At 38.7% G+C, this 17589-nt stretch overlaps 1 protein-coding gene across 2 annotated transcripts; it reads right to left on the minus strand.

Annotated features, from left to right (window-relative positions):
- Positions 1-269: 269 nt before the first annotated feature.
- Positions 270-17589, minus strand: luc7l3 (LUC7-like 3 pre-mRNA splicing factor). Of its 2 annotated transcripts, XM_039739390.1 has the most exons (11): positions 17385-17589; positions 15928-15994; positions 12945-12984; positions 12698-12842; positions 9919-9993; positions 9127-9231; positions 8520-8681; positions 7321-7649; positions 3646-3806; positions 2162-2358; positions 273-874 (listed from the first exon to the last, which is right to left on the minus strand). In XM_039739390.1, exons 1-10 carry the CDS (start codon positions 17481-17483, stop codon positions 2195-2197), a joined length of 1347 nt encoding a protein of 448 aa, XP_039595324.1. In that variant the 5' UTR covers positions 17484-17589; the 3' UTR covers positions 273-874; positions 2162-2194. The 2 variants fall into 2 exon arrangements, with proteins under 2 accessions (XP_039595322.1, XP_039595324.1); XM_039739388.1 differs by having other exon boundaries at positions 270-2358.

The following is a 17589-nucleotide window of genomic DNA, read 5'->3' on the forward strand; positions in this document are numbered from 1 at the left end:
TAGGAACCTTCAAATCTCAACTTGACGTAAATTTTGGACAATGAGTGAATAGGACATATGAGCCTGCTGGGCCGAATGGCGGCCTGTTCTCATCACAACATTTTTTTCTAATGCTAACGGCGCCGCCGTATTGGGACACAACTTGTCTTTAGGATGGCAAAACACCAGCAAAGGAGCCAACCTTGGAAACAGCCGAGCAAACAAAGTGAGCGAAAAGACGAGGCATCCCGACGGTAAGCACAACTCCAAGAACACAAGTCATGCCAAACTGCTTTAAGACACTGATCAAAAAAATTTATTATTCATAACACAAAAATATACAGTTTTTTTGTTTTCAGTCTGAACGAAATGAAAAATATTGATTGCACTTCTTTGAAAAGTAGAAGTGATCAAAAAGGCCGTTTGCTTTACGCCTGTGGGGCGGGAGGGATTCGAAATGTTTCCATTCAGAACACTGAACACAACTTTCTAGACAGAGCGGGTGAGACCTTGAATGACGGGAAAGTAGAATCCGAAAACGACAAACCGAACAAGTTACATTTACAGGTGCTGCTTGTTCATTGCTAAATACATGTAAACAAAATAAAATTAAAATAAAATAAAAAAAAAAAATGAGTACAATATCAAATTTACTTCTTGGTGGGTGTGCGATCGAATCCGTGTTTACATCAACAGTCCTGAAACGAGCTTAATAATGGCAACTGATTTATATTACACTTGAGCTCTCCCTCTCTTTCTTTCTTTCTTTCTCTCTCTTTCTCTTTCTTTCTAGGCCACTACAGCTCTTGTTCACCTTGTTTTAAGCAGAAGCAACAGCAGCGGCAGCACGTCAGCTCAGACAGTTTTCAGGTCTTCTTTCAAACTTCAGATCGGCCTACAAAAGGAAAAACGTTAAAGAGACAGTGAGTTAGGACAACTAAACACGAGGTGGGAGTGAAGCATTCAGGCCAAATGGAACAAACACAGTCTCTGCTTTCCTCAGCTACACAAAAGGTCAGAGGACATTTGAAGATTACGTCGGCTTGACAAGAGCGGCCACAGAGTAAACGTGCAGCTCCTTCATTAAGGTAGCAGTGAGCCAGCCGCAGGTGAAGCTCCACGTTCACTACCTGCATTCACCATTTCTCCTCTGCCCACACTAGTAATGACATCTTTATAAAGCAGAACAGGTAAAGCCGCGGCTCTTTTAACCCAAGATTTCTAGAAGGTAGTTTCCTACAGTGCAGGAGAAGTTAAAGACATACCTCAGTAAATGCTATAAAGCAGCCCGTTTATTTAGGAAATTACTCTTTAATGCCAAATAATTCTTGGCATCACTGCACCCCTACAGTTACAGTCAGAGAGAGTTTTGTGGTGATGAGTTAACAAGTAAAACACAGAAAGTAAAAATAAATAAAAAGCCTTTCAGAAATGTCTAAACAAATAAAAAAACAAAAGGAAACAAAAAACACAACAGCAAGCTTAAGGTTTACAGGCAACAGCATTCAAACATGGAGTTGGGTAGAGAAAGGAGTACCTGGCGTGAGTACCTGCACAGATTGACTGAATCCTTGATTTTTAAATTGGCTTTTCATGGGTCGCTCACAACACCAACGCTGTGTGAGGTATGGAAGTCAGCTGCAATAATTCATAAACCCTACACTTCCAGCAATCCAATGCTACTGGCTCTCGAGTTACAGAACAAACTGCATTAGAATGCAAGGCAATCAGGCAAAAATAATAGATATATACTGCAAAGAGTGTCAGTTATAACAAAGGTCCTTTACATGTGCCTCAGAGGTCAATTAAGAATGGGACTTAAAATGTTAAAAGGGCTAAAGTCAAAAATATATAGGTTAAAAAAAAAAAAAAGTTATTAATGAGACCCTATAGAGTTTGTGAAAAAGAAAAAGAAAAAAAAAAAAAAAGGATATACATTTAACAAGGAATTATATCTAAATAGAACTGGAGCTATACTATAGAGGCACAGAACGCTCTGGGGAATTCCAGTAGGAATGTGTATAAAATAAGGTACCTCCGCATGTTTTGCAGGACTACACTGTCCTTCCATTCTGGGTATGTTTTTTTCTCTATTTCTTCGCAGCTCCATCTTCTTCCACGTAATACTTACGCTGCACTATTAAACAAAAAAACCTAACCAACAATCAAAAAATCCACTTACCTCGGCCTGATCTGAGGTCATATCAGATCAGTTTTAATTGGACTGAGTGTCACCTTCAGATTTTAGGTCTTCGTTTGTGCCATTGACCTCACTCTCTGGAGCATCCACCTCCATTTGTTCCACCTTGGATGCATCACTTGATTTTTCATCTGTACTGCTCTTCTTGCTGCTGCGCTTTTCATCAGAATCCCTTTTTTCTGAAAGACAGACAACGTGTTAAAAACTGAAATGACTGAAAGGAACTGCAGCCTGACCCACAGAGGGTTAGAGCAAAGGCTGGGCTTGGATGAAGGACCACTGAAGCGATTCAAGTGGTAAAGCCAACAATCAAGTTACCAAAGAGAATCCACATGAAGGTGCATCGAGACCAAAACAGTGACTTAGAGCCCAAGCTCCACCTGTAGCAGTCATCATTCAAAACTTGTAACACAAGTCATCTGATCAGAACATTTATTTAGCAAGTGTCCTGCAACTCTGGATATCACAAATGGCTCAGTTTTTCAAATCTCATAGGTTCACAGAATTCATTTCTGTCACACACACAAAGAACAGTGAGAAGCTTACTTGCAACACACAACTCTCATGTGTACTTCATTTTCAAACAAAAGCCTGTTCACACCTTTGGCCAAATACCTACAATGGTCATCAATACAATTTATTTTTGTATAGCCCAAAATCACACAAGGAGGGCCACAATTAGCTTTAACAGGCCCTGCCAACTCAACAGCCCCCCAGCCTTGACTCTCTAAGAGAAGGAAAAACCCCCAAGAAAACCCTTAATTGGGGGGAATGGAAAAAACCTTGGGAATGTTAAATAACCTTCAGTGCAGCATCAGAGCCCTCCTTTTCCTTCTAAAAGCCAGGTGGGGCTGCAAAGCCTTTCTTTCAAGTGGTGGAGTTGGCTAGTGTGAGAGTCCCCAGTATCCAAGAGGCTGCTCAAAGGTGTGCATGGACACCCGACAAGACTTCATGTGAAAGCAACTTCTAGAGTGTCCAGGTGTGAATGTGGAGGTGACCCACTAGAAAGCAGACACGTGCCTGCTTCTTACTAGAGGTGTCATTCAGTCTGCTGCACAACATGAGGATGGGGTGGGCTGGGGGTACCACAATTACCCAATTGTGGGCAGTTTTGTCAATTGCCATTAGTGCTGCTGGGGGCCCTTCACCATACGACTACCATTATCAAACATGCCTAATCCAACTGAGGGTAGCAGGATAGAAACTGGCTCTCTTATGTATACTGGGGCACAACACAAATTAAACAACTGAATGTGCCGTAGTATTCTACTGCTTTGTTGAAAATGTAGCACTTTTAAGCAAGGAGACTTGCAGAAAATCAATATGCATAAGTCAGGGTTAGGGTCATTGCACACCACTTTCTGTAGCCACTTCCTGCATTTCGAAGAGAGGCTTCTATGCCAAAGTGAAACGTGAATTAGATGTTTTAAGATACATGTGGTTCACCTAGTCTCCTCAGTTCTTACCTTTGTCTTTTGATTTTCCTTCCCTCTCCTTCTCTCTGCTCCTACTCCTGTGTTTATGAGATTTCCTTTCTGGGCTTCTGGATCGTCGTTTATCTCTGCTTCGGGACCTCTGCTTCCTCTCAGAGCGGTCACGACTCCGCCGACGATCTCTATCCCTGCTCCTTTTAAGAAAGCACATTAGAATTTTGGCTTGCGACTCGGGCTTAACACACATCCACCTAACTGTTCATCACTCAGTTCTCATATTATTCACCCAATCCCCTCTCTCTTAGAAGTGACATTCCATGATATGCATTAAAATTTCAGGAGGTGGTCCTCACAGAACACACAATCAGGTTAGAAGTGAATTGCCCGGCGACTACAACTTCAACTAACTTCCTTTAATAGAAAAATCCCATTTCTGCTCTAGTACCAGATTTTTAGCCAATATCCCTCAATGTTTGTGGCCCTTTTTCAATAATTTGTTTTCAGCTATGCTTCCATGTTTTCAGACATCTGACTAACCTGCTGTAACTGAACTGCTCTTTTATTCTACTGAACTATAAATATATTTCAGTCCAGTTCCTGGTAGTCTACTTGAGTAGAAGGACCAGGTGCTTATTTATAGTTTCAAGTACAGCAACTTTGGATCACAAGAAAAAACTCAAAATAACCAGAGCCATAAGACGTAATCTGCACAGGACACACAGCACGGGGTTAGCAGACATTTCAATGAAAGTGTGAACAACACGCCCTTCAACCAACCAGTACCTGCTTACATAACAGAATTTCACTTTCACACTCAAGTCATAAAAAAATAAATAAATCAAACACTTGCTAACTGGCAGTTTTCGAAGTCTCGGCATTACGCGTATTACGTAATTCCCAACATCATATGCTTAATTGAGAAAGCAACTACCGCTGCATGGACATATTCAATAAGGACATTTCTTCAGGATTTGCGCTCAAAAGGGTGGAGTAGTGCGATTACTGTCTTCATGCCTCTGTGTCATCCTGTATTAAACGTAACATGTGAATGACCTCGGACTGTGGTGGTGCCACTTTTACTTGTCCACTGCCTACAGAATGTCTTTGAGCAGCTGAAATCTTCCTGTTCCGTGTGTCTTGCTGTATCAATGCATCTTGATTGCAAGTTCCATGCTGATTTCCCAATGAAACATGTGCTGCTGGCTTTTTACTTGAATCAGAGTAGGGGCTTCAAATTCACTCAAACTTTCCTGCTCACCCACCCACTAAACAAGGGCCATAAGCCTCACCTGGTACGTTTTCCTCATTGCTGGATCTTGTAATAGATTGCATTGCTATTCTGTTTGAAGTCTTAACTGCACATCCCAACCTTGGCACTAAGCAGATCATCACTTTTAGAAACATACAACTTGTTAAAATCTCCTCATGTAGATGGTCATTATTACCTTCCTTTCCATCGATCACTCGGTGCTCCATTATCAAGGGGACCCTTTCTGGTAACGCTATTGCTTTTAAATGTTATTTAGTTTCATTGACATGGCCTGCACCCTGTACTGCCGCTGAATTACACTCTGTTAGCTCTGGCATTGATGTACTGGAAGACCTGGCATTTTGACAAAGAGCACATCTACTAGGACAGGAATGTCATTTCTAAAAAAATATTTTTTAAATGTTAAGGGAAATGTACATTTTATTTTCCACCATTAATAAACTTGCACAGCCTTCAAATATGTTAGAGAAAACTGTATAAATGTAAAAACTACGTCTAAATAAAACTTGTCTATTTTTCTCACACCCCAAGTACATGTCTAATTCCACTAGGGCCAAGGGCTGTGGGGCTGTCCCAAATACAGATTCTGAATGCCTTTATTATTATTTTAGTCGAGTCTTCCATTTTGTTGGCCAACACTAGGTACACAGTCCTGGTCTCACATAAATGGACATTACCAGCAAGTCTCCATGTTTGGCACAGTAACACTTCTCTGGAGAATGGCACCTTTTACAATATAAAAATGTATACATTTGACTGCCACCTTGCATTTCTGGCTAACATGGTGGAGTGGACTGCTGCCACACAATTAATATATGACATGGAGAAGCTGCTGTGAAAGATGGTAATTATTTACTGCTGTGCCATTCTGTTCTGATTCAATGCCTTAACATCACAGTTCAGTCTGGAGTGGTGTTCACGTGTTCTGGGAAGTTTTTAAAGTTCCTATGATGTGCCACCTTCATGTGACTTCATTCATGTGAACTTCAGGTTGGACTTTTGGAAGAACTGCAAAGATGATGTTAATTTGCTTCTTGGTCTGCATTTAAAGACAAAACTAACTAAAGGCATTAAAAGTGCTTTTGGAGTCATGTAATACAACTGGACCATAACGCAATTTCTGGCTGACCCAGTTATTCATACATTGACAGCAGTGAACGGTCAGCTTTATATCACAGAGAATTCAAAATAGCAGTTTTCTTTGAACTGTCACATTTAGAAACTAATTTAGGAGTGTTTGTGTGTGAAATTTGACAGGAAAACTCGCCTCATTTGTCTAACATCGCAAGTTATCCTTGATCCCAAAGGTGCTCCATAAAGCTCAGAATATGTCTCACAACTCCCTCTAGATGAGACTACCCCCCAAAGTCTCCATTTCATACAAAGCTCACCACTCACCTCCTATCCACATCACTAGCTAACTGTGATGCGGACAACAGTCTCTGGTTAAGCTACAACTATCTGAAACTTAAAGGGGGTGGGGGCGCATGCAAGGGGAGACGAACACCAAACACCAATCAAAAATATACATGGTCTAAAATGTCAAGAGTTTGTTGATTTCAGATAATTTACAAGAATTGAAGAAATGTAAGGATGTTTGTATTTTTCAAGTGTGACAGACAGCCGCGAGGCCGTCATAATGAAAGGGCTGGGGGAGCAAATGTACGTACGCAGGGCGCTGCCTTACCCAGAGCTCTAAATGGCAACCCCCCCGAAAAAACCAACCCCAAACTGCAGTAGCACCTCAGATCCCCACAGGGCTCCATGCAAGTTAGAGTTTGGCACAGCCCTGTTGGGTTTCTGCCACACATGGAAGTATTTCCAAATAATGCTGATGCATCACCAGAAGTGCTCCCACATACAGCATAAAAAGGACCACCTCACTTCACTTCACTTGAGGGGCCCCAAGCCAAGAGGAAGGGAGACAAAGTTTGCTGGAAGGAGAGACAGTAGAAGAAAAGGGAGAAGACAAAGTGCTCTGTGCTTTTATTGTACTTATTGTGATTTGGATTGCAAACTATGTGGGGCAGGTAGAAAACCAAAAAAAGAAAGTGCTTCCCAAACTTTAATAAAAGCCTTGTGTGTTGCTGGACTGAGGGGGGTACGTTAAGGACCGTGTCTGTTGTGCCGGGTGGTCACACAGGTTACATATAGAGAACTGTCTGAATTCAATTTTCTTAAACCTTTAATAAAGTTATTAAAAGTCAGGGAGTGTCACTCAATTATGTTGTTCTCACAGTACAACGATAAAACGTGAACCTTTTATCGCTTTTTAACGGCTCCAGTTGTATAGTTATACATACCATGCTACAAGACTAATTATAAGCTTGTCACATAATAACCCTCCTCCTAGGTTACCTTGCCAACAAAGTGAATGTCAACACAAGGGTCTTAAACTGAAGTCATTCGAGCCCCTTCTAAGCAGAGAATATAAATACCTGCTGCGTTTCCTCTCACGATCCTTACTCCTAGACCTTCTGCGGTCTCGTGACCGGCTGCGACGCCTTTCAGAAGTCCTGCTTGAATGGCGGCTGCGTGAATGACTGCGCCGACGCCGATCTCTGTCACGATCTCGCTCTTTTTCTCTCTCGCGGTCTCGTTCCCGCTCTCTCTCTTTCTCACGTTCCTTCTCCCTTTCCCTTTCTCGATCTTCCTCCTCCTTTCTTCGCCTCTTCTCCCTCTCCTCCCGTTCTTTTTCACGATCTTCCCTTTCTTTTCTTCCCCTGTCTTCACGTTCTGGTTCATGGGACCGTCGTCTTATCTTCTCCTATTATTGATTCAAAAAACACAAAGGGAAAGTCAAATACATCTGCTCTAAACAGGAAGGAGCACAAGGGAGTGAAAGTTGGATATTTTATTAAATCAAAAAAGTGTCCATTTTTAATTTTTCAAATTTGTTAAGTTTCAAATTGATATTAGAACATTAATTCCACAACAGCTCTAGACCATGGGAACAGAATTTCTCTTTCCAAATACAAACAGATTAAAATACATAACAGTTCAGTCTAAAGAAATATTCCCAGGCGACGGACACTCAAGTGTACGGAAGAATACCAGTCGCTCATTTGTTTTCTCAAGACAAAGAAAGCACAGCAAATCTTACTTTATAATTCATCCACACCATTAACAACAATTTCACCTAAGGCATATAATGCATTTCTGGAGAATTCATTTAATATCAATGATTGATCTAAAATGGATTTGTCTCTCTCTACTAAATAACACTAAAGAAAAAAAATCTGAGATGAGGCTGAGGCTCTAAACAGAACCATCTAATATTTCCTGTGTGAATTTTGAAAAGAATGCTATACAAACAGTGTTCGTGTGGGCAATAGCTTTTACTTCAGGTGTGTGTTTTAGGCCTGAACTGTACTGTAGTTGTACCCAAGCACAGATTCTCATCCAATGATTTATTTTTTTTAGGTTTTCATTAAAAGAACAAACCAAATCAAATTTCTCCTACTAAAAAGCCTAAAACAAAAATCAATCAATGTAAACCAAAAAGTTAGTCTGTTCCTCTAAAAGAAAAATTAGACAATTACATTTATTATCTGGTGCTACATAAATGTTACTCATGTCTGCTAATCCCGCAGTGCCTGCTGTTTGGTTAGCCTTCAACAAAATGACTCCTACGTACCTTTAACTCTTCAACAGTTGATTTAATTTTGGCATAACCCATGTGTTGCTTTCCCATTAAATGATCATCCACTCTTGACTGGGCATCCCCAACAATAAGAAAAGCACCACAGACTTCACATACTTCCATCTGCTTTTCTTGAGCAGCAAAGCTTTCTATTGTCTTTTAGAAACGGAGAAAACCATTAGCAACAAAAGACACACAAAGCCTCAATTATAAAAATGAGAAAATACTATTAGTGCAATATTTACTTAAAACTTCAAATTCTAACATCTGGCCAGCTAGGCCTAGTCCAGGTTATAAACCCTTCAAAAATGATTTGTGTAGACAAACACTGGCTTCTTGCATCAGTATGCTAATCATCATATAACTTTCACAAGACACCTACCAATACCTATAGCCTAATTTTGTTTTCTATTTTGAACTAATGATCCAAATCAGAGATTATTATTATTATTTTGGGTATTCTTTTCTTGTGCTTTGTCATTCCAAACAATAATGAAAGGGCAGTTCCATTCCTTAAACTCTTGTATGAATAAGAGAGTTAAACAAATGAATACAGCAAACACCAATCCAGCCATTTTGAATGCGTGATTAGTTCACTTACAGATGTTGTTGATCGCAGCTGTTCTCTTTCATCTTTTAACTGTTCCACAAGTTTCATCATTCCTTGTGCTTCTTCTACCTTGCCCTCTGAGCCAAGCTCTTCAATCTGGAGGAAAAGGAAATGCTGCCCATAAACCTCAAACAATTTAGCCACAAAGAAACTTCACACAGCATTTTCAAACCCCCTTAATCCATCTGAGAGCCCCAGGATGGGAGTCAGATCTCGTCCTGACAGTAGTTGGCACCAAGGAGGAAACAAATAATTGCCAGAGATGGAGGGAAAAGGAAATGAAGGAAATACAAAATTGGAGAGGGTGTTGGTGTTGATAATTTAAGAGACATAATTTAGCAATTAAGGAAACCTAGTCAGAGCTTTTACATTTCCTATTTGAAAAAAAAAAAAAAAAAAGAGTACAATAAATGGCATTAATGTTTCTGACCAAGCGTGCTGGCGCTGACAAACAACCACGTTTGCCAATTCTTAAATATATTAGCACTACTTTACAGCCAAATACAAAGATATGCCCGGGGTCCCAGAAAATATACAGAAAGCTAGAAAAATGCATATATTTATAGATGTAAAGCCTTTAAAGTAAACTGTTTTACAGTGCCATTTATAACTGCATAACCATTAATTTATACAGAATCAGAGAACATTAACTTGAGGAAAGGTTGAAATATAAATACTTTACTATCAAAAACACAAAGGTGCATTTTTGGAGGTTACGTCAGTAAGGTCCACAATACTTAGAGAAATATGTTCAATCAGAATTTCAACTTCCCTAAAACATACCTGAAGTAAAAGTTCTTCAATTTTTTCTGTCAAAACTTGTATTTTTTCTTCATTCTTGCCCGAGGGTCCAGAACCCTAGAAGTCAAATATAAAATAAAGAAAGCTAAAGATTTATAAAAATAAAACATTAAGATAAATTTCAGGATACAGTCCACCCATAACAAACCAGATATCACATAATGACTTATTTAATCTCATCCAGTCCTCTCCCAGAGCACTATTGTTACCAGAAAAGACAGAGAATTAAACACTATATACACGTAAAACTTTTCGGCATCCAAAGAAAATATGCTTTGATTTTCTAAGTAAAAAGATAACAGAACCTCTGTAGGGAACAAACTTAAACATTATATTTCTGCAAAGAACTGTGAAGGCCATTCTAAAACCTTTATCACTTGTGTTCATAGGCGATTTTGTGGGAGGTTTCGGATTACTGTCTTGTAACATCCAATGTCTGTTCAGCTTTTTTATTACCTACGGGACATTAGATTCCAGGGTTTGAAGATGCTTAACAGAATCAATTCTTCCCTCTTCTTGCATAGCAGTGCCTTATCCTTAACAGCCGTCTCCCTTATCCTGCAAATGTACTTTGGTGACTGCAGTCATACATTTGTTTTTGTTTGATCTGACCACAACACTTGGTTCCAAAATACTTCCGGCGTATGTTAAGTGTTGTGTTGCAAAGCTCAGAGGGTGACCTTTGAAAGGAGATTACAGGTAAAGTTTCCTTTTGTTGACAAGCTTAATCATCAGATGAAAGGAGAGAAAGGAAAGGTGCAGATCATATTTGCTCATTTGACTAGCTCACCACTGTTCTCTGTGCCAGGGAAACCTTCCTGCAGGTTCTTTGCAGTGATATGGGGGGTGTCTTTGCACACCAGATCAGACTACACACAGGTTTAAAGATGATTTGTCTTGACCTTCCAGACCTTTTCTTTCAACACTTCCCCTTACATTTCTTAATGACATTTTGGATAGTGAAAACTGCAAGCATAAAGCGAATAAATATCTTCTTATAATCACTCCCTACTTTGTAAAAGTCAGTTACCTTTACATCAAATCAGTTTGTCAGCTTATGGCTGTTGAGTGTAAGCATAGCACAGAGGTTCAAGGGTTTGCAGAATTTATTAAGATCAGGAATTTCTTTTTTTTTTTTAACCGAGTTTTCTTAACGAGTCATTTAAGTTGTAAAGAATAACAAAAACAGCACTAGTGGATCAACAGGGAGGGTGGGCAAACAGAACCCACTTTTTTTTTGGTTTTTGCTTCCTAATCCAGGGATCCTTGGTTCATTTACAATGGTAAATGTGCAACGTTAAGTAACAATGTTTATATGTTTAGAAATCAGTGAGGAAGGCGACCTCCTGGTCAATGAACTGTTTGGGATGAAACCCTACAGCCACTGCAGGCCTACAGAATCAAGAGTGAAGTCATCCTTGGCTAATCTGCTCACTTCAACACACTACACTAAAGGAACTTTTCAGGAATAGCCTTTGTTCAAGCTAGTTCCCTACAGAGAATTGGTTAACATGATTCCACTTAGAAAAATCAACAAAAATGGCAGTTTGATCATGGGTGCACATCCTGTTGCACATAACCATATAAACATGTCCACCATATCTGAACACAGAAGTCTCCAAATGACGAACAGATTTACAACTTAAACACAACTATTATTCAGGCTTGAAGGTCTAGTAGCTAAGACCCTGAACTTGAAATCCTAAATTGGTAGTTTCAATCCTAACCAGATCTGCTGTTTAAATCAAATGTGGATTAGACACTGGCCCACAATACAGTACATTCATTCATCCACAACCTCATTCACTCAAACAGTCCAGTATGTAATAAGCGTTTGGTTAACTGGACACAGCTTTGGAATAATGCAAAAAAGTCTATTAAAAAAAAAATAAATAAATAAAAAAAAAAGTATTGGCGTAACTTGTAAATTCCATATACACACTGGCAAGATATTTGAACCCAATCTTCCAGGGACTGAGGCAGCAGTGACAACAATTCTGCCATGATGCATTATACAGGGACATGTACACATATCTACACTCAAAAGCTTTTTGTGTTCTCAAGACTCCTACTGCAAGAAATAAGTAAATGGCGATGTAACACAAAGGTGAACTGAGGGAGAATAAGGCCAGTTAGCAAAGACAATATTCCAGGAGAAAACTTCCAGGGATTCATGTCACATGGCAAAGGGAAACAAAAACCAAATCAGAGCAACAAGCCACCTCTCCTTCACTAGACACTGAATTGTCTCCTAAATGTGCCAAGTACTGAATGCAATTCTGACACCACATCTTCATAAAAAGGTATAGATTAAGTTACCCTTCTGCTCATCTAAGCCACTATCAAAACACACCCAAAATATTAACATATACAGTACATACAGATATAATATGCAGAATTAGATAGACAGAATTTTGTACAGTAGGCATGATTAGAAAGAGACAGACACCCATTAACACAAGACAGAGCTGAGGCCATTGCTATGTACGGTCATAGTTTTAATTCCGCAATTTAATTTATTTATTACCAATGAGCAGTTGTGAATAAGATGAACTGGCCTGGTACTTCCCTTTTATGACGGACTTCTTCAATGCCACTAAACAAACTTACCTCCTTTAAGCATTAATCGACTGCCGTAAAGCACTAAGAAATAGACAAGATTTTCCAGTCATGTAATGACTACACACACATTTTCTGCAAATAACTGATTACTGCATATATTCAGAACACAGTGTTGCTCACTAGTTTCCTCACAACTTACACCAGAATTTTGCTGGGATTGAGACAGGGCCAATCGTGCATGACCTCTACGAATTCTCCGCTCTACTTCGGCTAAAAGAGTTTGTAAGTAGCGAAGGAATTCCCTCTCATAACCTTCTTTCATGAAGCGAGAACTCTTTTCATACCTGTTAAAAAAATATGAATGAAATCCATTCACTTTACAATATTTCACCTTAAGTCAAAATCTAAAAAATTTAAGCTTACAAAAATTGAAACGTTCAACTTACTGTTTACGTAAATTTTCATCATGTATTTTTTCGCATGGACCTATCAGGAAAAAAAAAAATCAAAGAATAACTTAGATGATCACTAAGCTCCTCTACTTTAAAATCTGAGCCTGATGACTTTTATCTGGGATCTTCCAGCAGAGCCTTACTACGACTTTGATGATGAATTCTTTAAGAAGTCAAGAATAAAATTAATTTGAGTCGTGGTTATTCTGTTTAATGTTATGACTTTGAAGTAAGACTCTAAGTGTAATGTCTTTTCCAAAGTGCATTTCCCACCATTGAACACTGGGAGAGTTGGGGGGTTAATAAATGTTTGACACGTCATGATTTTGTCTTCAATGATGCTGCATCAATGCATAAATCTCCAAAACAGGGCATTTATAGGGGCTTATGAATCAACTGGAAAAGTGCACAATACAAGATATTTTGGCAAAAAAAAAAAAAAAAAAGTGTGTGAATGGAATGATAAAGAAAAAAAAACTCACAAACCTCAGAACAATGGGCTTTAAAAAAAACATACAAAATGAAGTCTTTATTTTAGGGAAAAAATAGTGAACACAACTAAAAAGGTTAGCTAAAACAAACAAATTAAGGTATTAACAACAGTAAAATGATATTAATACACACACAAACAAGTTACGCTAATTTGTATAAGTACCATTAAGTCACATCAAGCTAACATCTGACTCGGGCTTAAGGCTTTTAGTTTTTCTCTCACAACTAGACAGCAGTTGGTCACATTAAAAAAAAAAAAAGGTGTAAATCTGTGATCAGATCAATCAAACCACACACAGGAGTGGTGAGAAACAAAGAGTAGTGCCCAGTGCCAAGTCAGTACAAGTAACTGACAGTCAAACCCCCCAGTTTTACAGCACAACAGTAATGTACACAGGTAGGGTGACTGACCACACAGTACAGTACATTACAGCTTCCACATTTTAATGTATTTAAGTATTCCACCTAAACTGTACCAGAGTACCATCCAGATAGAAAATCTAATGATTGGTTTAGTTTTTACATCTGGCGCAAAGTCTGAAAAGAAAGCTCTTATTTGCACTTCTTTCACTGCATACTTTTGTCTGAATTAACCACTTCTCCCAAATTGTTCAAAATCAGTGAGAAAGGTGCTTTAAAATAAACTAAAAGGGGCAACTTTAGGTTTTGTTAAAGGATTTAGGACACACTCAAATTCATATCACTTTAAACAAATATTTTACAATGAATGATTGTTAATAAAAAAAAAAACCTGTTAATTATGATTTTGTTTTAAATACAGCAATTAGGCACATACTTAAAAAATCCATTGTCCTAAAACCCATATTGAACAAATATTTTACAAATAATTATTGTATTGTGTTAATAAAAAATGAATTGATCTGTTAATTATTGGTATGATTTTGTTTTAAATGCAGCAAGTAGTCATATACCCAAAAAAAAAAAAAAAATCCATTATGAATAAAAGTCAAATTCAACCTGGTCCATCGATGGAGTCAAAACTCCACTAACTCCTTGCTGGACACGAGGACAGTACAGGACGTTTTCATATACACAGAAGGAGTACAAAGGGGCAAAGAGTTTAAAAAGAAGAGAAAACCAAACCATCTGCCTCACATGACACATTACCTTACTATTAGATTTTTTTGTACAAAAAAAAAAATTGGCATCACAAACATGAGAAAGCTCAGATAAAATCAAATATCAGCAGATATACAAAGTGTCCCTGGAGCACAGGAAAAATGGTTTAATTACAACAAAGCATCAAGACGACTAAAAGATAAGGATGCCTCTGAAAAGGTAAAAGAGGAGTAAATAAGTATGCCCTAAACTTGCTGCTGGCTAGAAGGCGATGCATTGTGTTTTCATCTAGATTGGTCCATTCCATTATATTTAAGGTTTTTATCATTTGCTTACATTGGTTTGACTTTCTCAATGTATTTGCTCTTAATATTTGATCATAAAAAAAGAGAAATACTTGGTGGAATAAGAAAATATTATTTAATTGTAAAGTCAATTACATATCCTTGAGTCAGTAGACACTGAGTTTGACAAGATTTGTTTATGCTATTCAATCACCTGGATTCTTTCCCAACATATTAATTTTACTCTTTCATTTCCAATTATTCTTTTCAAAATACTAATGTTGATTTGGACAAGGTTCAAAAAAGTCAAAGTCAACTTTATTGTCATCTCTGCTATACACTGTACAGGTACATAGAGAGACGAGACGACGTGGCTCCAGGTTTTTCAGTGCAGACAAACATAGAATAGCATAACAGAGAATATAGAATAAATAGGCATATGAAATAGACAATAAATAAGTGACACATTTTAAACTAGAGAATGTGCAATATGCATTTAAACTAGACAGAGTTTTAAATAAAGTTAGAACTAGAAAAAGACGAAGAGGTAGAAATCAAGTCAGAATGCCGTATTCTTAAACAGTTGAGATTGACAATATGTTACATTATGACAGAAACTGTACCCTGGTTATTTTCAAGTACCAGTTCAGCATGAGTGCAAATATGCAAAAACAGGTGCAAAGTGACATTATGCATTGGATGTGCAGGAGGTAGAAAGTTATAACGTAACAGGTTTCTATATACAGGTACTATATAATACTACTTACAGGTTATTTATGTGTACAATGTTAAAGAAATGTGAAATGACAGCTGGATGCTGAATTGACCAGTTTGCCACCAAGTTGTGCCACTTGCCCAAAGACTCTATATACCTCTAGTTTCTGGTTAAATGTCCAAGTCCTGCTGTCACAATGAACTGAGCACTAAGACAGTCAGTTTTATAAATGTCAACCTCTGGTGATAAATGATGCTATTTTTTTTGCCGTTCAAATCTGTTAATTACATTTTTTCTATAGTGCATGTTAATGTCACGGGTTACAAAGCAAACCCCCTTAAGACAGAATATCAAATATTGGCTTCAGTCAACTCTGTGTGGACTGACTTTGAAGGGTTAAACTTACCTAAATCTGATCTTGTGTTTGTAAACAGTTCTGCAGGACAAAAGCCACACAGGTAATATTTACACACCTACAGAGGGGAAAAAAACAAATTTAGCACATGTCAGTGTTTCACACAATTTAAGATATGCATGGGTTATAAAAAATAAAACAAACAACTGTATAAGATGTTGATGAGGATTAAAGGTCTTATGGACACTAATTTGATTTACAAATCACAAGGACATAAAGACAGTTGAATGTGTTCACCCAAGAAACATGTAATCTGCTATCTTAGTTGCATTCTATAACAGACAGGTATATGATTAAATGTCGACAACACCGATTTAAAATGTGCACAGAAATTCTTCTAGCAGTTTGGTGTGCATTTTGGAATCTGGAATTTTACTTATGTTCTACATTCCTTATTAAAAAGACGCAAGGCCCTGGGAGGAAAAACGTTATTCGGGGGTAACTGGTGTCGGTCTTTAAATCGCTCATCCACCTTGAGTTTCTGAAGTTAAAGATCTGCGTGTAACGGGGGGCTGTCATCAGTTGACAGTAGTTCCAACTTTTTCAACCTCATCCCCGATAAACACCAAATCACCTTAGCGGCAAGTCTGGTAATCTACGAGAGCTTTTAAAAATTAGATTACTTTATTAGTTTAGTTTACTTTGCCAACACACACACTAAATATACACATTTATGTTAAAATATTAAGTGTAACAAATCATTTAACGTGCAAAATCCATTACAAAATAAAAAATTTCCAAATCGTATTTTTCTTAATTCATGACGTCCTAATGCACAACAATGAGTACAAGTAAATGTGGACACTTACCGAAAACACTCCGCTCAAAACTGCGAGCTTATTAAAAATACGCGAAATGACACCAAACAATCTAAAACTTCAGCCCTTTGACAAGGCACTGGGCGCGCTTCTTCCAGGACACACACAACGTGCTCGCGGCCCCAGTGGGTGTCATACGGCGTTCTTTTTAAACATTACAAAGATTTCAATTCATTTCCAATTCCTGGCCGAAAGCGACCAAGTCGTATGATGTGTAAATGTACTTGAAGCTGCAGCCGGCCGGCGAACACCACAGCCGTCCTTCATCCGGCAATACATCAGACTTCAGAAGAAAAAAAGTCTTTACTGAAAGCGCTGAACGCCTGTCTGCTCGTGCTGACCGACGGCGAACAGTTCACGCCATCACCGCCTCCCCCTCCTTCGTTAAGGTGCTCTCCCGTGCCGTTTTTCTTTCAGCCCACGGAGACGCTCAGTATTCCAATTCAGTCTCACTAGCATACGACACTAAAAAAAGAGACACATATATGCCGGCAAGCGAAGCCTCCGAGTTCTATGACTTTTACCAGGACCTTATTCTTTGTCTTTGTGCACGACTGTGGAACTCACGGACAAGGAATCTTCCCCCAAATCTCCCCGCCATCCCGCTTTCTTGTAAGGCCGAACACTTACACTTTCATGATCCCAGCGAACATTGCTGCGCTTCTCGTCCGGGGCCAGGTTCCGGTCCCGGCCCATTAACTCATCGAGCAACTGGGCGGCGGAAAGCATTGTTAGACTCAATGGCGTTGTTCACCGCCCTCTCTCGCCTACAAATTCTCTCCCAAAACCTCACCGACCGATTTCACCGATGAAATGGCGGACAGTGCAACAGACT

This window comes from Polypterus senegalus, chromosome 17 (assembly GCF_016835505.1).
Source record: "Polypterus senegalus isolate Bchr_013 chromosome 17, ASM1683550v1, whole genome shotgun sequence".
NCBI classification, from domain to species: Eukaryota; Metazoa; Chordata; class Cladistia; order Polypteriformes; family Polypteridae; genus Polypterus; species Polypterus senegalus.